The sequence below is a fragment of the Sciurus vulgaris genome (genome assembly GCF_902686455.1).
Source record: "Sciurus vulgaris genome assembly, chromosome: 19".
Lineage (NCBI taxonomy): Eukaryota > Metazoa > Chordata > Mammalia > Rodentia > Sciuridae > Sciurus > Sciurus vulgaris.
In genome coordinates, this window is record NC_136480.1 from 4,770,793 (window position 1) to 4,790,293 (window position 19,501).

The 19,501-nt window shown below is 36.6% G+C and overlaps 1 protein-coding gene across 1 annotated transcript in view; it reads left to right on the forward strand.

The window, feature by feature from the left end:
• Positions 1 to 19,113: 19,113 nt before the first annotated feature.
• LOC306650430 (vomeronasal type-1 receptor 90-like) overlaps positions 19,114 to 19,501 on the forward strand; it is a gene marked incomplete at both ends in the record, with an annotated part of 91,086 nt that continues 90,698 nt past the window's right edge. The window contains one exon of the mRNA XM_079122463.1: positions 19,114 to 19,437. Coding sequence (XP_078978589.1) covers positions 19,114 to 19,437 — 324 coding nt within the window. The remainder of the gene's footprint in view (positions 19,438 to 19,501) is intronic.

Genomic DNA, 19,501 nt, shown 5'->3' on the forward strand with positions numbered 1-19,501 from the left:
ATATGTCCAAGAACTTAGAAAATGTTTGGAGTCCAACTCTCCAAGGATTGCCATTTTCCAGCAGGGGATAAAGTAAATTAAGAGACAGGTGACATGTTCCACTGGGGAGGCCACAGTTCTGTGTTCTCCAGTGAGATCTTGTCACTGTTCTATAGACATTAAAATGACAGTCCTTCAGTGATAGAACTTAAAGATGTCCTTTCCTTAACACAACAGTTTGGGCTCATCTCAGGTGCCATGGAGTCCTTCCATTCCCTCAGGCATCTAGGTGTCTTCATGTCCTCAGATGCAGAATTAGTGCAGATGGGTCCAAGAAAGAGGAAATTGAAACCAACTAGTGAGGTTTCTGGTAGCTGCACACTCCTCTGGTAGCTCCAACAGTCCTCACGTAACCATGAGTTTTAATTTAAAAGTTTTACTTATAATTTTGCATCATAATAGAACTATTATTGATGTGACCAACTTCTATAGTTTGAGTAATTATAAGTTTTGAATTTTTTAAAATTTTTAAATTTTTAAAAGAAAATCACATTCATTTCATAGAAGGGAATTGCACACTACTATAAACTACTTGTATTTTCTCATTAAGTTTTGTACCCATTTTAATTTCACCAATTATAAACTCACTTCCCTTTTACTCTCACTTACAAAATTTCAAATTAGATGTTCCTTGAGAAAAGTTATGCAAGTACATTAAATATTTTAGAAATCAAATTAATAAGCTGGTTCTTTCTCATTCCTGGATTTAAAACATCCATGAATGAAGTTTTGTGAGTTTGGGGGAAGAATATTTATGTTCAGATAGTCTTTAAATCTTTAGCCACTTAAAAAAGGTAACCTTTACAATGTCTGTTACAATGAAAATCTCCGATTCTGAGTTTTTTTAGAGTAACATGTAGAGCACTCAATACCATCCTGTCCTGCTCACTGTTCCTAACTCTCAGACTTTTTCCAAACTCGATTTTTATGTCTTTAGCATGAACAGATAAATGTGAACTTGTCTCATTTTTCAAACTAGACACAGGTGAACAAGATGACAGAAATACAAACCTGTTGAGAAAGAAAGGAATTGAATCTTACATGATCACGACATCCATCAGGAGACAGACTCTTTGTCAGGATTACTTGAAATTCCCAGTAATGACAACTTGGCTTTTGCCAAATAAGCATCTCTCAGGCTTCCTGTTTCTTTATTTTAAAAGATTTAAAAGAACTCCTTCTCAGTCTGGGGGTTATAGATCAGTGTCAGAGCACTTGCCTAGATGTTGTGTCCAACTACAACTAAAGTGTTTTAAAAATGAACACTTTCTCTTCTAGTGGATTTTCTCAAGAAAAAATTTAAAGTAGCTGTAATATAAATATCATAGCTCTATGTATGAACCATGAGCTGTATTGTACACCCTTATATTTTACAAAAGTAATCTATAATACTTTTCTCTATCTCTCACACATAGCTATCATTCATTTGCCCAAGCATTGTCCAGAGTTTTGCTAATCATGCTGCTTGAGTTCATGTATTTTATGTCAGATGTGCCTGCAGGACTGACATTTGTTAGTGATGGGTTTTTCCTTCTTTGAAGTGCCAGCCATTGATACCTAGTACACTTCATAGATTTTCAACACAAGTAAGTCTACATGGTAGACAGTGCTGCCTTTATGAGCCTCAGTCCCAGACACTTGCTTGAAGCAAAACCAGTCTCACCTCTCAGATCCCCTTTGTCCATTATTACCTTAGTGAAAAGAAAGAGGAGAATGGGATGATGGCAACAGTGGTGAAGCTGAGCTGTGTGACAATGACAATCCAAAGCACGTGAGGCTGTACTTGCATAGCTAACTGATGAGTACATATAGGATTTGTCTGTCATCTCATTCCTAAAAGAGACGGAACAGGATGATGTTCACACTGCAGATAAAAACCCAAAGTTCTCTAAAACCCAAAGTTCTTTTTTTATTTTTACATTTCTTTTTCTCATGTATGACCAAATTTTCTATATGCTCACTTTTTCCTTCTTTCCAGGTCTGAGTTCTTCAAATGTGACTCGTATCAGAAGTTCATGTTAGATTCACTGTGATCCTATGTTCTTACACAGAATATCTAATCTGGGGAGCTTCCATTTCTCCTGTAACATAAATATATATCAGAGCCTGGTACAAAAGGGCATCCAGGAACTAAATTGACAGCATCACTCCTAAGATCATTTTTTGAGGAGGGATTCTCAAATTACCCCACTGTTTTCAGAGAACTGTGTTTTCTCCCCTGATCTCCTAGACTGTGTTGTGTCAGGCGTGATCACAATGGGGGTACAGCTGGGAAGTGATGTGCCACAGGATTTCTCTTAGTTCATATTTATGAATGCTTCCCCTTCCCCAGGGATGCTTTTAACAACAATGGTATGTCAGCATGGAAATTATTATAGATCTTTCTTACCATAATACTCTGACATATTTACATAATTTCAATTATATATACTTTATGTGCATATTTAGAATATGATTTGTGGTTCAAAATTTGAGATAGAAGTATGACTAGAAAAGTATTTTCTGTGGTTTGTCCTGTCAACACATAAAAGATTAGGTGTGCTTAAGATTACATCAAAATATGTCCCTTTCTTGCATAGATATATCTAAGAAAGAGTCTAAGTTTTTGCTGTTACTAATATAGAAATTCACTTTCAGAAAACAATTTTCCAGTGGTTTTTAGACAGTGGACAAACAAATCCATGAATTCCTTATTAAGATTGTAAACTCATGGCATCTGTACATTCCCACTTGTCATTACTACTGTTTGTATGACTGTAGATCCCTTGGCACACAGAATTTAATTTAATTCAAAGGCCTTGAGACACAGGGATTGAAAACCAGTCATTCAATGAGCATTAAAATACTTTGCTTTGTAAGGCTCAAGTGTTTAAAATGAATTGAAACAGATCATGTGTATTCCCAATTAATATGATAGAATGAATATTTTTTTTGTGCTTTGTTTCATAAATACATCTTTTCTTTTTGTCAGAGAAGGCAATTTAACACCTTTTTTTTTTTTTTTTTTGGTACAAAGATTGATGCCAGGGTTCTCAACCACTGAGCCACATCTCCAGATCATTTTATGCTTTATTATGAGTCAAGGTCTCTCTTAGTTGCTTAGGGCTTGCTAAGTTATGGGAGGCTGGCTTTGAACTTCTAATCCTGCTGTCTCAGAATCCTCAGTAAGCATAATTACAGGCCATATGCCACTGTGCTTGGCCTAATACAATCTTCAAAGGCTATTTATTACATGCTAATATGGATCCACTTAACTTGTACTGAACATAAAAATGCACATAAAATATTTTGACTGATATGAAATAAATTATAAGAATGAGCATATTGCCATTTCTTTGTACATAAATATCGCAAAATAAGACACTGTATGCTAGTGATCAAATGTGACCCATAAAATCTTGGACCCATATCAAAATTTGATTTGTGTCTTTCTATTCTTTTTCTGAAATTATCATGGGAGATGACCCCCAAACATGGAATGAGTGAACGAAGAAGAGTTGTGTGACTTTACCTGATCATTACTTAATGAAAGACTGTGTTATCCTGGTAGTGGGTAGATAGTTTTTATTTTCCACAAATACTGAATGTTGTCACTCATATATTGAAGCTAAAATAGTGGATCACACAGAAGCTCAAACAGATCTATAAGGGTCTTATAGATCTTCCCAGATCTATAAGAAAGTAAATGAGATAGACAGTGGGTAAGAAGTGGCAAGATCTAAGAGGGAAAGTAACTCAGGTTTTATAGCCCAATAGGGTGAATACGGTCCATAATAAATACTATACAATTCAAAATATCTAGAGAAGAGGTTTACAGGTTTCAAACATAAAGATGATAATATTTGAGAAGATGGAAATTACCCTGATTTGATCACTAAATACTGTATGCACAAGTTGAATTATAATGCTGGGTTCATATCCAGTACAAATAATAGATTACTATTAAAAATCAAAATAAATAAAAATTAACTATTCATTGTTTAACCAAGTAATCTACATCACTTTGGATTTTATATGGTATTCCATGTTCATGAATATTTAATTTTTCTCACTTCTCTTAGTTTCTTGCCATATAGATCTATATGTACTGGAGTTGTGAAAGATTTAGTCTCAAAAACAATTTTCTGTTGACTATTATTTTTTAATATGTGACTGTAAATAAATTAAAAAATAACTGCTCCTTCAGACACTTGATTTAAAGCACACATATGCCTTGTATAGGAAACATTCCATCCATAGATCAATAGTAAATTTTCCATGTCAGGTTTATGCTTGGAACTAAACTGGAAAATTGCTTAATTCATGAGATGAAAGTAGGGATTCTTTTGGATGTCCATTTTTCAGGTTTGGGTCAAATCATTTTTCTTTAATAAAAACCTTACAATGGAATAACTCTGAATCTAATTTAATTGTGACTTTAATTGCCACCCCAATTCCAGATAATGTAGTTAATATTAGAATGCCTTACTAATATTGGATAACTGCATTTGGCTCACTTAAGACATTTCTCAAAGAATTCCTGAAATGCCACCAAAGATCTTGTTACAGTTGTTGACTAAATATTCTAACATTATGGAAATTTCTTGAGGCAACAATAGATAGTCTTTTAAAAACCTGAATTAAATCACCCAAGGCACATGTATGAGCAAGTGCATAATTAAAACATGATGGCCAATATTTCTAGAGGTCATTATATGTCATAAACACTTTCATCTTTGGTACTTCATCTTCTTTTATGTGTAATACCTATAGAATACAGGTAGTAGAACTGCCTGTGTTTTATAGATGATGATCAGATGTTAACATCATAGACTGCTCAAGGTCACACTTGAACCCAAATGGAAGATCACAGGACACAAATTCAAAGAAAGTGTCTTAGAGTGTATACCTCTCAATGTTGGCTCAGTTTTGATGTATTAAAAATATTAGCTCTGGTAATAAAATAAACAGAGCACTAAATAATACCACAATTTATACAACTAATCCACTAAAATTCATTTCTGAGAGAGATAGAGTTCTCCACTATTATGCAATCCTCCCAACTGAATCATCAAAATTTGAAGTTTCAATATGCACTTGGGGTTTAATCAGGAGGAGAAAGATGAAAACCAGTAAGACACTATCCCAGAAAACCTCAAGATGAGATTATAATCAAGAACTCTTTTCAATAATATATGGCAGTTCTGAATGGATAGGAGAGCTCATGCACAGTGGAGCCCCACAATCATTACATCATCCAGATGATTTGGTAATAATAGGAAATGACACTGGGAGGGTTTCAGAGACACTTGGGCACTGACGTGAGAAAAGGGTTGAGTTGTGGTGAGATCACATTTCCTCATGGTAATAATATAGGCTGTGATTCATTCCATTGAAACTGTTTGAAATAAGATTTCATCTTCATTTCTCCTAAAGATATATACGATGAGAGTCCTTGCCCATAAGATGAAAATGACCAACCAACTACATGATTTTATTTGCATAAGAAAGCACTTTTCTTGAAGTTAGCCTTGGGATCTCAGCCAATGCCATTCTTCTTCTCTTCCACATCTGCAAATTCTTTCATCAGCACAGGCTCAAACCCACTGACCTGATCATTGGTCTTTTGTCCCTAATTCACTTAGGGATGCTGATAATTTTGGGATACATGGGTACAATGTTTTTGTGTCTCAGGACTTCTGGAATGACATCAAATGTAAATCATTTATGTACCTGTGCAGGTTTTGAGAGGTTTTTCCATTTGTGCCCACCTGCCGCTGAGTGTCCTCCAGGCCATCTCCCTCAATCCAGAAGCTCCTTCTTGGCAAAGTTCAAATACAAATCCCCACGTCAGAGCTGTGTTCCCTCATTTTCCTCTGGATCTTCTACATGTCCTTGAGTGCTCCCTTCTCATACTCTTCTACTGCCATCCTTAATATGACCTCACATGGTCTTATATGTAATACTGAATCCTGCATGGACTTTTCCAATGAGTTACTTTACAAGGCATTTATTTTCTGTATTAGGTGTATTCCGGGATGTCATTTTTATAGGACTCATGGCCCCTCTCAAGTGGGTATATGGTGGCTCTATTGTGCAGGCATAAAGGCACTTGCAGCACCTTCAGAGTATCAACCTGTCTCTAAAAGCATCCCCTATACAGATGGCCACCTGGACCATCCTTCTGCTAATGAGTTCTTTATGCTCATGTACTATTTGGACAGCTTCTTCTCCTCCTCAAGAACTATGTGGAACAATGACCCACTTTGTCATTATATCCAGATGATTGTGGCCAATGGCTATGCTACAACCTGTCCTTTGCCTGCTAATCTTTAATGAAAAACAAATATAACTTCTTGAAATCTTTTTTGGGAAAATAGTACATATTTAACTATTGATGATAGATAAGTTTTTCTAACATGCCAAATACCCTGGATTCTGAACAATAATTCATGGCATATAATATATATTCTCTGGATTAAGTGAATATGGACTTTATACATGTTTTGTTAAATCTGTGTACTTTGAGACATGTGAATAACAAACATTTCATGAAATGTCAATCATGTAGCTTTTTGAGATAGCACAAGGGCCCACCCTACCTGCTTGATGTCAGCATGTAATTCTTATAAGGTGGCTCTCACCTTCATGGCCTAGGTTAGCCACTTCTAAACACAGTGAGGGTGTATAGCACTTTTTAATAGTACATCAATGAGCTGTATTTTCCCAACTAAATATGTCAATTTTTATTGCCATGATTATCTACCCTATCCAACACTGTTCTTTTATTTATCTGCTAAAAAGAACTGAAGTCAGAGACTGAGGGGACAGGGTGATGTGAGACTTCAGTGGACTTTTTCATTGGTTCAGCTTTGACTCATATAAGCATCTTTCATATTTGAAACATGGAGTTAAATCAAAGAGGAAATATCAAGCCTAATTGAGGCACCAGACTGACAACCCCAACAAGAACCATGCTATTTTAGGCTAAATGATTCCTAATCTTGCTTGATTCCCAGAGTTTTGAAGTCCCTTTTCACACAATTTTTACCTAAAGTATCAATGCTGACTGTGGGGGTAACAGTGCTGGTGAGTACTCTGCAATAAAGGATGTCAGGATCCATTAGCCATGTCTACTGTCAACTCAGCAAGGGACCACATGTGTTCTTCACCAGACTGGAGGCTACAAGGGCAGGGGCCACTTCTCATCCAGTGTGACAAGCCTGCTGAGGACACAGATACTACTATTAATATACACTGAAGAATTCTTTGACAATTTAATGTCCAGAAAAGCTATAACTTGACAGTTACTTCCAGCACCTGATTCTAGAGGCTTGTATGTATATACATGGAGCAAAATGACTAGTAGTTGAACCTACTGAGTAGAGATTTGAAAGTTTTGCGAGGTTAGCATGAGCCTGGGCAGGAACTAAGTCTCCTGTGTCCATCCAAGGCCAATCTTTTTTCTCCATATATTATATGGATCCAATATGTGATTCCATGGTCTTGTTCCATCCTGATTTGGCAGTTCTCCCAAGACCAGAGGTGAGGCTGATTTACTTACCTCCCCTACTGGCCATCTCTAACTCCCTCTTGGGAGCTGTGTCTTAATCACTGAGCACCAAGATCATAAAATTCTTTCAGGTTTGGGATGATAAACACTCAGCTGTCACATTCAGTCCTAAACCACAGGGCAGTTGCAAACAAGCCACCCATCAGTTTCAAACAAACTCTCTCATCAAGGATGCAGGAAGTACAGGGAAAGATGCACTGAGGCCTATTCTTCAGGCTCTTATGTGATACCCTCAGCAACAAAAGTGCATCACTTTTTACTACAGTCTGAATGTTTTTCCTCTCAAACATTTGTGAAATCCAAAACTCCACAAGGTGATGATATGAATCGAGGCCCTGGAGGTGATTTGATCATGGGTGTGAAGCCAAATGGGTGGAATTATTGTCCTTTATGAAAATCCTAGCTGCCAAAGACCTCTCATCTCACCCAGTGAGGGCACAGAGAGTTGGTGCACTGCCTTTCTTTGATCAGGGTGCTATAATAAATTATATTAGACTGGTGGTTTTTTAAGCCATAGACACTATTTTTACACTGTGGAAGATCAAGACACCAGGAGATTCAATGTCTGTTAAGGATATGCCAAATGGTAGGAAGCTTCTGGCTGTGTTCTCAAGTGGAAGAAGGGGCCAGCTTCACTCTGGGACTTTGTTCATAAGGATATTATTTCCAATGATGAAGGCTCCAGTCTTATGATGTCATCACCTGCCCAAGGACCCACCTCTTAATACTATCACCTTGGTGGGGAAGAGTTCAATCTAGGTAATTAGGGGGACAAAAACCTTCAAATTAGAGCTGTCTAAGAAGAAGTGGCTCCTCACCAGACACTAAAAATGCCGAAGACTTCATCTTGGACATTCTAGCTTCCAAAATTACACAAAGGAAATTATGCTGTTTTTAAGGTACATAGATTCTGGTATTTCATTACAGCAGCCCAAACAGACTAAAATATATTTCAAATGACAATTCTTTCCTTTCAACTATTTCCCCACTGTGAACACTTCTCTGAATTTTACACAGGTTATTGACAATGACAATAACAATCAATGACAGTGAATGATCAGGCAGGCCAGAATTCTTGTACTTCTCCTATTAGACCTATTTCTTTAAAATAGGAACATAGCCTTCTTCTGTCCTGCATCATAGGCTTTGCTGTTATCTCCATAGAGGAGCTCTTGACCCCTAGTCACAGCAGGGCACAACTATCACCTGCACATTCTTTTCCTCCTCTACGACACAGATCACAACCTGTCATCACTTTACAATGCTCATTTGTGCATTTGTTCATCTGCCTCCACAGTTAGAATAAAGCTGCCATTTGCTAGCTGCATGACCTTGAACAAGTTAAATTCCACAGTGTTCAGCATCCCTGTCCTGCAAGATGGGTGTAAACATGACTCATGTTCATGGTGGTACTGCTTCCAGTAAAGGGAGCAATGATAAAAGTGCTAAACACATGATTCCAGCACAAGCTCATCAAAGGTTCCTGCTATTTAAGTGCCACCATTATTAGCTGTCAATCCCAGCTTACAACATGGAAAATGTGAATCCCAGAAAAGTGAAGCCATTTAACCAAGTTCACCTGGCTGGTGAGTTCAGGTATGCAAGTTTTCCTGTTCCCAACCACAGCTTAGGGTCAGAACTGAAAAAGTGCCATGCAAAGAGCTGGTCACTGTAAAGATGCTGAGGGAAGTTTCATAAGTGGACATGAGACAAAGAATTATGGGATGGAGCCAAATCTTTAACCTTACACTTGGGGATGGTGAGATTTTACCTTCAGCCTGACTCCCTTCTCACAGGGACAAAACTGTCATGGAAACCTAGGCAACAGAGACAGGTTAGTATTCCTAGAAAATAGCATCTACATACCTCCTCACAGGTGTACTCATTCTCTTCAGCCATAAAGAAGTATGGAATTTTGTTAATTGTGGAAAATGAATAAAAATAGAGAATATCATGCAAAGTGAAATATGTCAGACACAGAAAATGAAGGGTCAAGTGTTCTTTTTATGTGTGAAATCTATAAAAAAAAATGGAAAGAAGAAATAAAGAGGATCACACAAACTAGGAGGGAGAAGAGCAGAGGAAGGGTGGAGGAAAGGAAAAATAAAAAATTAAAGAATAAGAATGACCAAATGAGTTACACACAACCACAGATATGTGAAAGACCCAGGAATTAGATAAGAAACACTTTAGCTGCCAAAAATAATGGATCAACACTCCCATAGATGAGCACAGGCACCCACTTCCTTAATCAGATTGCTAAAGCTCAAAGCTCAATAAATGACATGGCTTCAAATTAAAGATTCTGCACAGTAGAAAAGAACAATAAAGACTATGGAAAGAGCTTACAGAATGGAAGAAAAATGTTTCAGCCACTATTCCAACAGAGGATTAAAATCTTGAATATATGAAGAATTAATAAACCTTAACAAAAATAAGCCCACAAATATTTCAATCAATAAATGCCCCCCCCCATAACAGTGGGTAGAGGGAGACAAGAAGAAGGAAGGATAGATTGTATAGAGGAAAATGAGGGGTGGGGACATGGTGGGGGGAAGGAAAATAATAGAATGAGACAAACATCATTACCCTATGTACACATATGATTATGCAAATGGTGTGACTTTACTTCATGTAGAACCAGAGAAAAAATAGTTGTAACCTATTTGTATACAATGAATCAAAATTTTTAAAAAGCACACACACACACACACACACACACACACACACAAAATAAACGGGCCAATGAACTGAACACACATTGCTTAAAATAATGTGAAAATAATGTCCAACATCTTTAGAACTCAGGGAAATCAAAACTCCATTGATATTTTATCTCTACAATGTCAATTATTATTAACAAATAATTATTAAGAAATAAAACGACTTGCAAAGATTCAGATAATATGGAATATTATACACTTTTGGATGGATTGTCAATGAGTATGATCATGATAGAAATCAGCATAGTGGTTTCTCAAAAAGTTAGAAATGGAGTAACCACTTCACCCCACTACATCCCCACCTGTATTTATCCAAAAGATCTAAAGTCAGCATAACATAGCAATACTTGCATAACCATTTTTATAGCAGTGTGGTTGAGAATAATATCCATTAATGGAATCAGCCTAAGTGTTTCTCAACAGTTAAACAGAAAAAGAAATGTGGTATATATACACAATGGAGATTTACATGGCAATTTAAAAAGCTGAGTTATTTACAGGAAAATGGACAGAAATGGAGAATTTGATGTTAAGTGAAAAAGCCAAACTCAGAAAGTCAATAATCAAATATTTTGTCTCATAGATATAAGCTAGAGACAAAAAAGAAAAAAAAAATAAAAGAATCTCATGAAAACAGAAGGTATAAAAGTAGAGTAGAAAAGGGGGATTTGTGGATAGAGGAGATGAAAGAAATGGAAAGCATTGGGGAATTAAATTGACCAAATTATGTTATGTGTACATAATGAATATTTTAAAATGAATCCTACATTAATAACTGTAATGCACCCATTAAATTGTGTTTTTTTAAAACCTAGATAACCAAGAGCTAAAGATCAGTGGGACATGACTTCCACCTACATTTTTTTTGGTCAGGATATAATCATGGCTACTCCTACCTTCAAAGGAAAATGGAAATGTAGTTTTTAAAGTCATATAAAAGTATAAAAGGCAGAAAGTTTTATTCACAATAACTGATATTGCTTCATAACATTAATGTCTACAACAATAACAGTTTTGCTTTTTCATATGGAGATATTTGTTTGAAGTGCCAACTCTGGGCCAGGCATGGAGCTACCACTGGTGTCCTCCAGTGAAGTGAAAAGACAATGGTCTGTCCTCCTATGGCTCAGAAAGCACTCACTGTGCACCAAGTCCCTTCTACCTGAGACTTCATTTATTTCTCATTATACCTTTGGGAAGCAAGTGACAGCAGGCCAACCTTACAAATTAGTAGAGAGAGGCTCTGAGATGTTAAAAATCTATTAAATGCTCTAAAAATAGATAAAAGCAGAAATCCAAACGTATGCTGATACACTCCAGAGCTTCATCCATTAATGTTTATTCTATACTAGTCACTACATCTGAGAAACTTACTGAAAACTTCTATGAATTCAAAGTCTGAGATCTTCCCCCATGGATTCTCGTTTAAGCAGTTGGGGCTATAGCCCTGGTATCACTGTATTTGTGCCTAATTCTCATAATTAGAGATGGATTTATTTTCCAATCTATTAAAAATCAGGGAAACTTAGAGGTTGGATTCATGTGCCCAAAGTCACAAAGTCTAGAGTAAAACAAGGGTATGTCTCTACAAACCTCAACAACTCTAAAGAGCTCTTCCTGGCTCCACATAAAAGCAGACTCCACAATGTTGGGAGTACAGTGGCCAACAATCTCCCACAGCTAACCACAGAAGCTTCCCAGGGAGTGAGTGTGCATAAGAGACCAGATTCCAGGTTTCACCTCAGTGATCAAGGAGCTGTGTCATGCCAGGAAATAGGCCAGAGCTCAGGTCAACATAGGCAGGAGAATGGCTGGGCCAGGATGGGGGCTACAGGTGGAAGTAAACCTTTCCAGAGCACATAAATCACTGGGCTTCCTACTCCCAAATTGAGTCTTGCCTAATTGCCCATATGCCAGAATGCTTGTTCAACTACTTATGCTTTTATTTTACTTTGTATTTCTGTCTCATGTGGCTTTGGGGCTTCTTATGCTTTCGCATTGGTTATGACATTCTTCTCTATTTTTCCAGCCTTCACAGGTCCATACTTGTGGAATTTTAGCCTGTAGATGTTACAGATTTCATTGTATATATTTCCATTTAGTTCAAGTTTCTGATTCTGTCTAGGAAAAAAAAACTAATTTTTCATTTGTTATCATACCTGTATTGACCCTTCACATATTAATAATGTTTGTGATAAAGAACTATCTTTTGATTCCAACTCCTGGAACGTACTTGGATCTGCTTGAAATGTTAACACATTCTTTTGATTCCCGGTCACAGGACTCCATTTAGTGCTTTATATAATTTTAGCAAAAGTGCCCAAGAAACTGAGCCTAATTTTACATGGTTTCTCTTAGAAAACATGCAACTCTCCCCACTACCTCCATTAGGGAGAAAGAGGGCTAATAATGCACGTTCCTTTGTGTAAACTTCCAGCTAGGGCTCTGCTTCAGCTCTACTACATGCAATCTTCCTGTGATCTCCACAATCTGTGACTTACAGTTCTGCCTCTCCCTTTCTAATTTCTATTTTATATTACATTAATTTTAATATTTTAGTCAGAGCTTGAAACACAAATTTGCCAGTTTGGAACTGATGGCACCTAGAACAAACACTACCCAGAAAAATGGGTGCTCCATGTGCTAATAAACTAGAGAAGAGGGGCCCATCACACACTGTGGGGAGAGGACCCTCAGAGCCACTGGGAACACTTGGAGGGTGCCAGAACCAACTCATCTCAAAGTATAGGCATTACAGTTGTGGAATTGGTTTTATATACTTTGATCTTAGAATCATAATGAGATTAATTGAGATTGTCAACATGATGAAGACATGATCCCAATCAAGATCCCTCTCCACATGTATCCAGGGAGCTTAGAGAAAAGTTTGGAACCCAGCTCTCCCAGGACTGCTGTTATCCACCAGAGGAGAAAGTAAAGTTAAGAGAGAGGTGACATGTTTCACTGGGGAAGCCACAGTTCTGTGTTCTCCAGTGAGATCTTGTCACCTTTCTAAGACATTAAAATTATGAGCCTTCAGAGATATGACTTAAATAGCAACCTTCTTTAAAACTTAACAACTTCTTGGGCTCCTCTCAGCTTCATGGAGTCCTCAGTCACCTGGGTAAGTGTCAACATGTCTTCAGATGCAGAATTAGTGTGTGGTTGGGTCCTAGGAATACTGTGGAATGAGGGAATTTGAGCCTGCCAAGGATTCTTATAACTGCAGAGGAGACATCAGCTCCAACAGTTCTACTCAGCCCAGAGAACTGTGTTCTTTATGGTGCAAAGAGGATATTTTCTTCTAAGAATGTTTGCTACTGTAATTTAAATCCTTCTAATATTAATCAACTTTTCATAGGGAATGCCAATTCATTTTTCATTTTTTTAATTCAATGCATTCTTGTGACGCAACTTATATGTGGTATGTTATCTAGAAATTTTAAACATTACCTACTTGTACAAATATTATCAGGAAGCCATGAGTTTTTATATAGTATTTTTCCTTATTTTGCATTTATCATCTTCATACATCAAATGAAACTATTATTCATGTGACTTCTATAGTTTGAATAAATATGTTTTAAAATCTTTGGAAGGAAATGAGGTTCTATGTTCAAAGCCTCATTTCTAGAGGGAAATCTCGCACTGCTATTATCTATCTACTCATATTTTTTCATGAAGTCTTTGGATCTAATTTAATTTCACAAATTAAAAATGACCTTACACTGTAAAGAAATGTCAAATGTGAGGATCATCATGATAAGGTTGGAAAGTATGTCAATTATTTTGAAAACGCAGATGAACTTCTGTTAGTTTCACATTTGTGGCTTCAAAATACTCAGGAATATAAGTCACAGAGTTTGGATAAAGAATACTTATGTTCATTAGTCTTTCATTTTTAGGCACTAAAAGAAATACCCTTTCCAATATCTGTCACAATGGAAATGTCTGAATCTGTTTATGTTTAGAGAAATACTTAGGTCAGTGGAATCACATCCTGACCTGGTCACTGTACTCAACATTCAGATTTTTTCCCAAACTTGATTTTTCACTTCTTTAGCATGGACAGATAAATGTGCATCTTTCTCCCTTTATTGTCACTAAGCCACAAAGAATGAGATAGTAAACCCAAAGCTGTGACCAAGAAATCAGGACTTGAATCATTACATCAGTCAGACACATGGACCCTTCTGCAGGACTGCTTGGGTTTACCAGTAATGACAGCTTAGGGTCTACAAAGCAGCACCTCTGGGATTCCAGTTTCTTTACTTTAAAATAACATTTTTTTCTTCTGGTGGTTTTTCTCAGGAAAAATTTAAAATAGTGGTAACATGAATATCATAGCTGTACGTGCAAACTCTGAGCTGTACTTTTCAACCATAACAATTTACAAAGCAATCAATAATTCTCACCTCCATTTGTCACAAATAAATGCCATTCTTTTGCCCAAAATTCATCCAGAGTTTTGTTCATTATATTGCTGTAGTTCATGTGTTCCACAGCAGATGAGTTCTTAGGACTGATATCTGCTGGGTGATGGTTTTGCCTTCCCTGAAGTGCCAGCCATTTCTCCCTAGTGCTCTTCATGGTGCACAAGTAACACCATGAGACAAAAAGTTCTGCCTACATGAAACTTGGTCCTAAGCCCATTTACTTTAAGTAGAATCAATATCACCTCTCAGATCTCTTTGGTCCATTTTTACTTTAATGAATAGCAGGGCAGGATGGGGAGCATTGGCAAGTCCTGAAGAAGAGCTCTGTGATAAGGACAATCTGATGTATGGGAGTCTGCACATGCGAAGCTATGCAGTGAGTAAATGATAGAATTTCTCTCTCATCTCATTCCTGAGAGGCAGTATGATGCTCATACTGCAGGCGAGGGAACAGACGTGTGTTCCCTTCACTCCTTCATCCTGCATCTGCCCACCTAGAAAGTTCTAAGAAGCCCAATTTCCAGTGGGGCCTCCAGAGTGGTGTCCTCCTCCTGCAATTCTCTTTACTTTTGTCCTGAACTCAAACTCATGTCCACTGTTTCAGCAGTTCTCACTATTTGGGGGGAACATATATGATCACGCATGTATCATAGAACCACTCATGATTGTGGCAATGGCAGGATGGCACATTTTCTAACACGGCTGCTTCCTTGATACAGATAATTAGTGGAGCCCAACCATGAGGGTCCCCCAGTCTTCACTATCACCTCTAAGAAAACAAAGTTCTGGTTTTCTTTGGACATCTTTTTAAATGTGTGATCTGTTATACTCATTTGCTCACTTAGCCTTTCCTTCCTCTTACCAGATGTGGGTTTTAAATATGTGACCTATTTCAGAAATTCATGTTAGATTCCCTGGGATTTACACATCTTTATAGACAAGAAGTCCACGCTGGGGGCAGCTTGATTTCTCCAGTAAGACAACTACAATATTAGTGCCTGGTACAACAGGGCATCCAGGTACCAAACTGGCAGCATCACTCCAAAGACCCTTACTTGAGGAATGCTTCTCAGATTACCCCACTGATGGCAGAGAGCTTGTATTCTGTCCCCTGATCTCCTAGACTGTGATGTGCTAAAAGCAATCATAATGCAGCAAAGCTGGGAAGGGATGTGCCACAGGATTTCTCTTACCTTATCTTTATGAATGGGTACCATTCCACAAGATGCTTTCTAATAATGTGCATCGCCATGGACATTACTACAGACCTTTATTTACAATACTATGATATATTTATATAATTTTAATCACACATATTTGATGTATATATTGTACTGATAGGATTTCTTATGGTTCAAAACTGGAGATAGCAGATGACTGCAGTATTTTTCTGTGGTTTCTCCTGGTGCTGCATTGTAGAATATTAATTGTGCTTAGGATTACATCAAATTATTTCCATTTCTTTGAAGCAAATTATCAGAAAAGGTTCCATGATGCTCATGCTACTGGTACACAATTTCACTTTCAGAAAACAATTTCCCAATGGTTTTAAGGCAATGGACAAACAAATCCATGAATCTTGAATACTATTGCAAATTAATGGCACCTGTACATTCCTGCTTTTCATTATGCTTGCTTTTAGGGCTGCAGATTCCTTGCTCACACTCAATTTTATCCAATCATCTAGAGACACAGGTTATTAAAACGTCATTCAGCAAGTGCTAATGCTTGTTTTTTGTGAGTTTCAAATGTTTATAATGAATTAAAGCAGATCCTGAATTCAGAGAAATGTGATAGAATGCAATTTTTTGTTTTGTTTTATAATATAACCTTTTTGTTGAGAGAAGGCAATTTATTTATTCATTTGTTTATTGGTATCAGAGATGGAACTCAGGGTGCTTAACTACTGAGCCACATCCCCACCACTTTTTACTTGTTATATTGAGGAAGTGTCTCACTAAGTTGCTTTGGGACTCCGTAAGTTACTCAGGCTGCTTTTCAGTTTGTGATCTTTCTGTCTCAGACTCCTAAGCTAGTGTGATTATAGGCATGCATATCTGCCCCTGGCCTCAAACAGTTTTTCAAAGTTATTTATTATATGCAAATATGGATCCATTAAAACTTTATTTGCATTGTAAAATGTTCATATATTATTTGACTTATGTGAAAGAAAGGTATAAGAATGGGCATATGCCATTCATATGTACATAGATGTCACAAAATAAAGATATAAATCCTAGGGACCAAATGTGACCCACAAAATCATGGGCTCATATGGGCATTTGATTTATATATTTCTGCTTTTATTTTCCTGGAATTATCATGGGAGACAACCCCAAAACACAGAATAAGTGAATGGTGAAAATTGTGACACCTTACCTGCTCTAGTTGGGAAAAATATCATCTTTTCCTTATGATGGTAGAGAGTTTTCTATTTCCACTAATACTACATCATGGCAATCATGAATTGAACCTGAAAATATTGATCATACAGAGATCAAAATCAGAAAACTTCCTAGATCTTTGATAAGAAATGGAATGAGATAGATTATGAGTAATGAGTACCAAAATCAACTAAAAGGAGAGAGTTAGAGCACAATAGGGTGATCACAGTCTATAATAGTTACTTATACAATTTGAAATAGCTAGAGAAGAGCTTTCAGGTTTCAAACATAAAAATGACAATATTCAACAAGATATAAATTGTTCTGATTTGATAACTACACACCATAAACACATGTTGAATTAAAATCTGGATCCCATATCCAAATACAAATAGTAGAATCCAAGTAAAATGTAAAATAAACAAAAGTCAACACTTCATTGTCATAAACAAGTATCTTCATCACTTCAGATTTTTAAATGGTATTCTATTTTCATGATTATTTCCCTTTTCTGGTTTCTCTTAGCATCTGTCCTTATAGATCAAAATGTTCTAAAGAGTCATCAAATGATTGAGCCTTACAAGCTTGATTTTCTTATGTCTGGTAATTTTCATTGTGTAGATGTAAGTGATTTAAAATACATATGTACTATTTCAGATACTTGAATTAAAGAAAAAAACATGACATAAATGAAACATTTCATCAGTAGATCAATATTAAATTTTCTGTATCAAGTTTATGATGGACCTCTGAACTAGAGAATTGCTAACATAATGGAGAAGAAAATTGGAATTTTTTTGAAGATCCATTCAAACTTGGGTCAAATGCTTTTTCTTTAATAAAAACCATACAATGGAATGACTCTGAATCTATTTAACGGTGACTTTAATTACCACCTTACTTCCAGATGACCTAGTAGAAAACATTAGAATATATTTCTATTAATATTTGATAACTACAGTGTGTTCATATAGGATAGGTATTCTGGTGGAGATAATAACAGAAATGTAGATATGCATAGTTACACTGGTGATTCAAAAACAGTCCTAAAATACCACAAAAGATCTTTCTATATATATTTCTAAAATGTTCAAACATTTGGGGAATTTTGTGAGGCAATGAAGGTAGTCATTATTAAAAACAGAATTAGTTTTCCCAAATCACATGTTTGAGTAAGTGCATAATAAAAACATAATGGCCAATATTTCTAAAGGTCATATTTTAGAAACATTTTATATTTGGTACTTCATCTTCTTTCACACATAATAATTCCAGAATACAGGTAATATTACTCCCCATATTTTACAGATGAGATGATCAGAGTTTAGCATCACAGACTGCTCAAGGTCACATGAACTCAATGGAAGATCACAGATACAAATTCAAACATGCTTTAGAGTGTGTACTTCTCAATGTTGGTGCAGTTGATGTATTAAAGTTGTAGGTCTGATAAAAAAAATGAGAACAAAACCAGCAATAAAATAACAAACCTATGTGTTAATCTACTTCACTAAGATTAATTTCTTAAGTAAGTTGGGATTATCCACTATTATGCAGTCTTTCCTGTTGAATTCACCAAAAATTGTTGAGTTTTCAATATACACCTGGGGGTTAATCAAGAAGAGAAAGATGAAACCAAGTAAGACAGTAACAAGAAAATCTGAAGGTGAGATTATAATCAAAATCTATTTTCAATAATGTAAGGTAATTATAAATGTATACAAAAGCTGATGCACAGTGGGAGCCCAACAATCTTTACATAATCCAGATATGATCTGGTTGTAATAGAGGAATGGCATCTGGAGGGTACCAGACAGACTTGACTACTGAAGGGGAAAAAGGGGTGTTGAGGTAAAGCCACATGTTTTCTGATGGTAAGAGTTTAGGTTGAGATTGATGAAGGTGGTTCTTTTTGAAATAATTTCTGTTCATTTTCTCCCAAGATATACACTATGTGATTTCTTGCCTATAAGATAAAAATGACCAACCAACTATATGATTTCATTAGTATGAGATATGCATTCTTCTCTGAAGTTGGCATTGGGATCTCAGCCAACGCCATCCTCCTTGTCTTCCACATCTTCACGTTCCTTCTCCAGCACAGGCTCAAGCCCACCAACCTCATCACTGGTCTATTGGCCCTAGTCCACCTAGGGATGCTGATAATTATGGGGTATACTGCTACAAATATTTATGTGTCTCAGGACTTTTGGGATGACATCAAATGCAAATCACTTCTCTACTTGCATAGGTTTTTGAGAGGCTTCTCCATTTATGCTACCTCCCTGCTGAGTGTCCTCCAGGCCATCACCCTCAGTCCCAGAAGCTCCTGCTTGGCAAAGTTCAAATGTAAATCTCCACAACAAA